The 7364-nt window shown below is 39.3% G+C and overlaps 1 protein-coding gene across 3 annotated transcripts; it reads left to right on the top strand.

Moving 5' to 3' along the window:
• The first annotated feature begins 1618 nt into the window (after window positions 1-1618).
• LOC107479928 (cytochrome P450 86A22) lies at window positions 1619-4185 on the top strand. Of its 3 annotated transcripts, none has more exons than XM_016100034.3 (2): window positions 1619-1764; window positions 2034-4185. In XM_016100034.3, the coding sequence occupies exon 2, from the start codon at window positions 2184-2186 to the stop codon at window positions 3855-3857; it is 1674 nt and encodes a 557-aa protein (XP_015955520.1). In that variant the 5' UTR covers window positions 1619-1764; window positions 2034-2183; the 3' UTR covers window positions 3858-4185. The 3 variants fall into 3 exon arrangements, with proteins under 3 accessions (XP_015955520.1, XP_052115253.1, XP_015955519.1); XM_052259293.1 differs by having other exon boundaries at window positions 1653-1803; XM_016100033.3 differs by having other exon boundaries at window positions 1670-1769.
• Window positions 4186-7364: the final 3179 nt, after the last annotated feature.

A 7364-nucleotide genomic window follows, 5' to 3' on the forward strand; every position in this document is an offset into this window, starting at 1 on the left:
CCCCTTTTTTTTTTTTTTCTTTATGAGTTGTCCAACCACAAAATTTATTCAAACCTAATTTAAGTTTTTCACATGAGAGCACAGGTCGTTAATAATAGAGTCAATAGGGATTCTTGCCTTTTGCGTATCCTTAGTAGAATCTGATATTTCATATACGCGTGTACTAGTTCTAATAACTTCATCATTCATCGACCTCACATCAAATATAATAAATTATGTTGCACTTTTGAAGAGTACAAAGATGTCTTGCATGTCCTATAAATAAGAATAACATGAATATTGATTGGACAAATGACGAATATCAAATTCTTTAAAACAGTATTAAGAAAGAGTCTTCTAATTACTTCATCTTGCGACATCTGTCTTTGACGCAGTACATGATTATTCATCAACTTCTACCCAGTTTGCCTTAAAATTTATGTATTAAAGAATGATAATATATTGGGTGTTGAGGAAACATATGTTTAGAGAATCTAAAACACGTTATCCTTTAATTTTCATGATTTATTCAGGAGTGTTAATTGTTCAGCAAAGACAAGAATAGGAAGCATAGGGGGAACATATTTAGGTTGTGCCAGCTTGAGGAATTAAGTAGGAGTACAGAATTTTTGTAGATAATTTTCATGTACACTATAAATTTAACCATGAAAAATTTCAGCACTTCTTTACATAGTTAAATGGATTTCAGCCATAAATTTGTCTAAAGTATATATTTTTCGGGGGAGCAAATATTCATCAACATAAAGCTTTGCAAATATACATTTTTATATGTGGATTATATTTTATTATAACAATATATATGATTTGCAGGACGGATTAGTGTGTTTTTGGTTATTGCTGGAGATTGCATGATCATTAAGAAATTAAGAATAACGATAAGTACGTTATATGTGGTATTTTAATATTTATTGAGAAAATGAATTTTGTGGTTGGAGGGAAGAAACGACACCGTCAAAACGGATGTGCATTGTGTAGCAAATAAATGTGATTGTCGGTCACTAATTTCAACCCAATCACATGGAAGCCCCTAGCTTTTGTAGTAGCAAAATTAAGTGAAATCCAGGAACAAGGAAAATTTAGGTGGTTACTAGAGACTAGAGAAAGAAAATGTTGAAAAACTACACTCCTAAGTCCTAAGTCCCCACCACCCAATATTTGCATGCCGCCATGCTTAATTGGTACGTAAGGGTTGGCACCTATCACGAACTTCCGAAAAAATCGTAGTTAGTTTCCTCAACTAATCTTATTTTCTCCCAAATTAATGCTACAATTAAAGGCCATGCAGCCCTGGAGCAACAATAGTGGGTGAGAAGTGAGAAGGGATCGGAGAAGGATTATATTCTACGATATATTCCTTATTCAAACCCATTTGACTACTCATATATTGTGTACGTATCTACTGTGTGTTGTGTGTGGGTGAAATAGCTCTAAACAAACCATGATGGTGATGCATGTAATAATATAATACAAAATATAAATTTTTATCCAGAATTGACGCACACTCACTCACGTTAGAGATGGTGATGGGTGTTTTAGTTTTACAGTTTATACCCCTCAACGACCTATGGAGGCATTAATGAGGGTGGATTCACAAGGTGTCGCTCAAGTCCACTTAGAACGAAACGAAGAAAACAACAACATAAATTATTGAAACTTTCAATACCTTCTCTACTTCTTATTAGTTGTCCCACTACTTCTCTTCTTTATAAATCACTTTATTCCCTCTCGTCCCCTCTCACTCCTCATTCAGGTCACAAGCTCATCGTTACGTACTTCTCTCCCTCCCGGCCCTCTCTCTCACCAGTTACTTCTTCTTTCGTATATATATATACACGTACACACACACACACACACACACACCATTCTTCTATTGCATCTGATCTCTCAACTGTGCTTAAACTCGGTCTTTGTTCTAGTGCATGCAACATATCTATATCTCATTCATCACAACCACTTTTCGCACATAGTTTTTGCTCATTCTGCATTTTATAATTTATTGATCGATCCATTGATTACATTTTGATTCAAAATAGGGGGCCTTAGCTTCTTGGCAGTGGGGAAAGGAGGAGAGAAGAAGGTACAATACAACTAAGAAACGTAGTTGATAGAAGAGTTGGGGAAGGTGCAACTAATAATAAAGAAGGAGCAACTGTACTTGTAGAGGAGTGGGTCCCTTGAATCACATGGATGCATCAACGGCTTTATTGATCCTATCGGCTATTGCAGGCTATTTAATATGGTTCTCATTCATCGCTCGTCCTCTAAGAGGTCCACGTGTCTGGCCCCTATTGGGGAGCGTCCCTGGCCTCATCCAAAACGCCAACCGGATGCACGATTGGATCTGCGAAAACCTACGCGCCTGCGGCGGCACGTACCAGACCTGCATCTGCGCCCTCCCGTTCCTCGCCCGCAAGCAGTGTCTCTTCACTGTCACGTGCGACCCAAAGAACCTAGAGCACATCCTCAAGCTGCGCTTCGACAACTACCCCAAGGGCCCCACCTGGCAAGCCGTCTTCCACGACCTACTCGGTGATGGAATCTTCAACACAGATGGAGACACCTGGCTCTTTCAGCGTAAAACCGCCGCACTCGAATTTACCACCCGAACCCTGCGCCAAGCTATGGCTCGCTGGGTTACCCGAGCCATCAAGTTCAGGTTCTGTCCAATCCTGGCAGCGGCTCAAGCCGAGAACAAAGCCGTCGATCTCCAAGACCTCCTCCTCCGGCTCACGTTCGACAACATATGTGGCTTGGCTTTCGGCAAGGACCCTCAGACACTCGCCATAGACCTTCCGGAGAACATCTTTGCGGTGTCGTTCGATTGCGCTACAGAGGCCACCCTGCAGCGCTTCATCCTCCCGGAGATCGCGTGGAAGTTCAAGAAGATGCTCGGGCTCGGCTTGGAGGTGAGCTTGAGCCGAAGCCTCAAGAACATTGACCAGTACCTATCGGAAATCATCAACACGCGCAAGACGGAGCTTCTCAATAAACAGCAAGAAGGTACGGCTGGGACCCTCCACGACGACTTACTCTCCCGCTTCATGAAAAAAAAAGAGTCCTACTCGGACCAGTTTCTCCAACACGTGGCACTCAACTTCATCCTCGCTGGACGCGACACCTCATCAGTGGCACTCAGCTGGTTCTTCTGGCTCTGCACCTTGAACCCCAGGGTGGAGGAAAAGATCCTCCTCGAGCTCTGCACCGTTCTCATGGAGACACGGGGCATGGACACCTCCAAGTGGGTGGAGGAGCCACTCGTCTTCGAGGAGGTTGACCGCTTGCTGTACCTGAAAGCGGCACTCTCCGAGACGCTGAGGCTCTACCCTTCGGTGCCCGAGGATTCCAAGCACGTCGTCAACGACGACATTTTGCCAGACGGAACCTTCGTCCCGTCGGGATCCATGGTCACTTATTCGATCTACTCCGTCGGTAGGATGAAGTTCATTTGGGGAGAGGATTGCATGGAGTTCAAGCCGGAACGGTGGCTCTCAGAAGACGGCACCAAGTTCGAGGTGCAAGATTCATACAGGTTCGTCTCGTTCAACGCCGGGCCTAGGATTTGCCTCGGGAAGGACCTAGCGTACCTTCAGATGAAGTCGATTGCGGCGGCGGTGCTGCTCCGCCACCGACTCATGGTGGCTCCGGGACACCGCGTGGAGCAGAAGATGTCGCTGACGCTGTTCATGAAGTACGGTCTCAAGGTGAACGTGCTACCTAGGGATCTGAGGCCGGTGGTGGATAAGATCATAGCAACAGCAAGATGCAAGGGTGATGAATCGTGCGGTAAAGAAGCTGTGATTGTGACCGGTAATGGCGTAAATAATGAAGCCGTTGAATTGGTGGCTGCTGTTTCTTAATTTAAAATCTTATGCTTATTATAAATTATAATTATAAAAATATATCAATAAAAACAACTGCTATATATCTATCTATACTACTACCATAGTGTTTTATTAAACTTGATTGAAGGTAATTTATGGTGGAGCATATAAATGTGGAAAATAGATTTTGTGGCAGTAATTTACTAATTTGTAATGGTGCCTTCATAAGTTTGGTGTTACCATGAATTGGTTATATATGGTACTGTGTGTCTCTCCATAAGCTACTAGTATAGAGTGCCAGGGCGGATAGTATGGCATAGCCGTCGTGATTACTCATTGATTGATATATGTCACATTTGCATCAGCCTATTTTCTTCATTTAGAATTGTACACGCTTGTATCAATATACTTATAGTTAATTCGACAACACGTATAACAAACTGATAAGCTTGCACATGATGAAGACGGGTGTACTTGTATACTTCTATTTTTAGCTATACCATTGCATAAAAAATTTCTTTTCTATTCGCCATGCTTGTTGATGCTTTATATTCCCTAGTTTTCCCGGTTTTCGTTATTTTGTCTTTTTGGATCGGAGTTATACTAATTTTATTATAAAAAATATTATTTACATATTAAATTCCTTCAGCTGCTTGATCGGATGTAAAAACTTTTACTATATATATATATATTACAACTAACACTTTTTATTAATATTAGCTAATCCTTTATTAAAAATTAAAATTTTATATTTAGAGTATTAGTTAAATATTAAAAAATAATAAATTTTATTATTCATATATTATTACTTTAAACAAAATCATGCAGCAGGAGTACCAATTATAACTCCTCCTGAAAGAACAAGTAAAATTTTTAAATAATTATCCTCCGGTCCCAAATATTAAAAAATATTTAAGCCAGTACCTACTTCTTTCACAGCCTTAAATCATGAGGTGACATGGGGTTTTCTATCCGTTCGTCTGCAATGGGTGCTTCTAATGGCATATTATGTACCCTTTATATATGGCGAAACATTTCAAGTGTGCTATAATTTTAGATGTTTTAATTTTGAGTTTTTAGTCATTAACCTTAATTATATATATACTTTGGCGACTTCTGTGGTGGTATTACTACGATATTTTTGGTTTATATGATTACGATTTTGTTCGATATGGTAATAAATTGTAATTATAAAAAATCTATGATTACAATTTTTTATTATGATAAAAAAAACTATAATTACAATTTTATAAAAAAGACTGAATATAAAGTATTTATAGTCATGGTTTTTAAAAAAGAATGACCTAAAATTATCTATAATCATAATTTTGAAAAATGACGTAAAAAAGTCTATTGTCACTGTTTTGGAAAATAACCTAAAAAGGTTTATAGTTACAAATTTTTAAAAAAGGAGTGACTTAAAAGGGTCGATGGTCACAGTTATAGGAATGACATAAAGGGGTTTATAGTCACGATTTTGGGAGGTGACCTAAAAGGGTCTATGGTAATGATTTTGGGAGGTGACCTAAAAGGGTCTATGGTAACAGTTTTTCAAAAAAGGGTGACCTAAAATGGTATATAGTCACGGTCTTGGAGGGTGCCCTGAAAGAATCTATGGTCACGATTTTGAAGAGTGACCTAAAAGGGCCTATAGTCACGGTTTTGGGGGTGATCTAAAGGTATCTATGATCATATATAGTTTTACAGAGTGACCTAAAAAGGTCTATGGTCACGATTTTGGTGGGTGACCTAAAGGGATCTATGGTCATAGCTTTGAAGAGTGACCTAAAAGGGTCTATGCTCACGGTTAGGAGGATAACCTAAAGGTATCTATGGTTACGGTTTTGCATAGTGACTTAAAAAGGTCTATGGTCACGATTTTACAAAAAGGTGACCTAAAAGGAATTTATGATCACGGTTTTAGGGGGTGACCTAAAGGAGCCTATGGTCACAAGTTTTGTGGGTGACTAAAGGTATCCAAGTTTTAGTTTTGTCCCCCAAAACGGCGTCGTTTTGCTTCAATTAAAAAACCTAACCCACTCCTGATCCCCAATTCACTCACCTCTACTCGAGTCTCTCAATCTCACTTACAGCCTCACGCACTAACACTCAGAGAGGAAGAGAAGAGAAGACATCGTCGCCAATGGCCACCGCCACTGCACGACACCTGTTCCTATCCTGTGTTTGTCGTCACGTCTCGTTGCTCCCCATGTGTCTGTTATCGTCGTCGTCGTTGCCTCTTCGTCCGGCGTTGCTCATGATCATTGCTGGCTCTTCTCTGTCTCGCCGTTTGCGTTGTCATCGTGCTTGGTATCCGTCTACTTTTGCACGCTGCATTCTGCACACTGCGTTGTCTGCATCGTTGCTGTGCTTGGTCTTCGTCTTCTCTCTATTTGTGTTCTGCACATTGCGTTCTGCATCGTCTGCTTAGTCGGATAATCAGGTATGTTCTTGGTCTCCCTTTTGAACCGTTCTTGGCAAACAACAAGTGATGATGATGATTATGACATTAGCTTGTTTACCCTTTAGAAACAAATGCTGATGTTGGTTTTTTGGTTGATAAATTGATTTACTAATACATTTGTTATTAATTCGAACTTCTATTTAGATTTGACTTACTACAATTTTGTTAATTTTAAGTTAGTACATTTGTTGAGTTAGTGTTGTAAATTGAGGTAGTACTTTGCTAATGGATTTAAATGTTGCTATTGTTTATTTAGCCAATCCTCTTGTCTATGAAAAATCATCCCTTCAATGTTTCTTGTCACTGCTACTTGGTTTGCAGCCCATCAACCATGAATTTTTCTAGAACTTTGGTCACAAAAAAATTTATAAACCTATATGGCTTCTCATAGTAGTTGGACCTGAAATTAGGTAACATATACAAAATCATCTATTTTAGTTTCTTTGGTAGCTTTATGGTCCATTTTCTTGTATAAGGTGTCTCCAGGTTATGAATTTATATTTTCTTGTATATGATCTATTTATTGATGTATTAGAATGCATGCAATGGACAAGTAGTAGAAGCACAAGACTAAAAGAAAGTTAAAATTACCTTGTTGCTCTTGTTTTAATGTAAGTTTAAAATAGAAATTTGATGCTAACACTACAAGGGAGGCGCAAAATACCGGCGGTTTTCTTCTTGATTAGCGGAAAATCAAATGCCAGCGGCAAACTGAACCGCCATGGATATGGGTGCTGAGATTGGGTTTGGCGGCGATTTCCAGCAACCGTTTGTATAACCACCTAAAATCAAAATTTCGCGACACACAATTAGAAAACCGCTGCCAAATAAGACTGACACGATTTGCTTCATGTTTACCGGTGGTTTTCATAACCGCCGCTATTTTGATCAAACAAATATATAGAATCAACCAGAAGTATATAGGTAGATGATAAGAACAAACTTCTAGGCACCAAATAACACATATGAATATAAACAAGTCCAAGTGACCAATCCAACCACTAAAAGGCAACATATATCATATACATAACATACAGTATAAGAAACTATGTGCTCTAAACATGTAACTTTGGCTAAAA

Source organism: Arachis duranensis, chromosome 3, assembly GCF_000817695.3.
Source record: "Arachis duranensis cultivar V14167 chromosome 3, aradu.V14167.gnm2.J7QH, whole genome shotgun sequence".
In the NCBI taxonomy this organism is placed as follows: Eukaryota; Viridiplantae; Streptophyta; class Magnoliopsida; order Fabales; family Fabaceae; genus Arachis; species Arachis duranensis.

Bases quoted from the DNA above. Each gene is read 5' to 3' on its own strand.
- LOC107479928 (XM_016100034.3), top strand. From the start codon at position 2,184: ATGGATGCATCAACGGCTTTATTGATCCTATCGGCTATTGCAGGCTAT.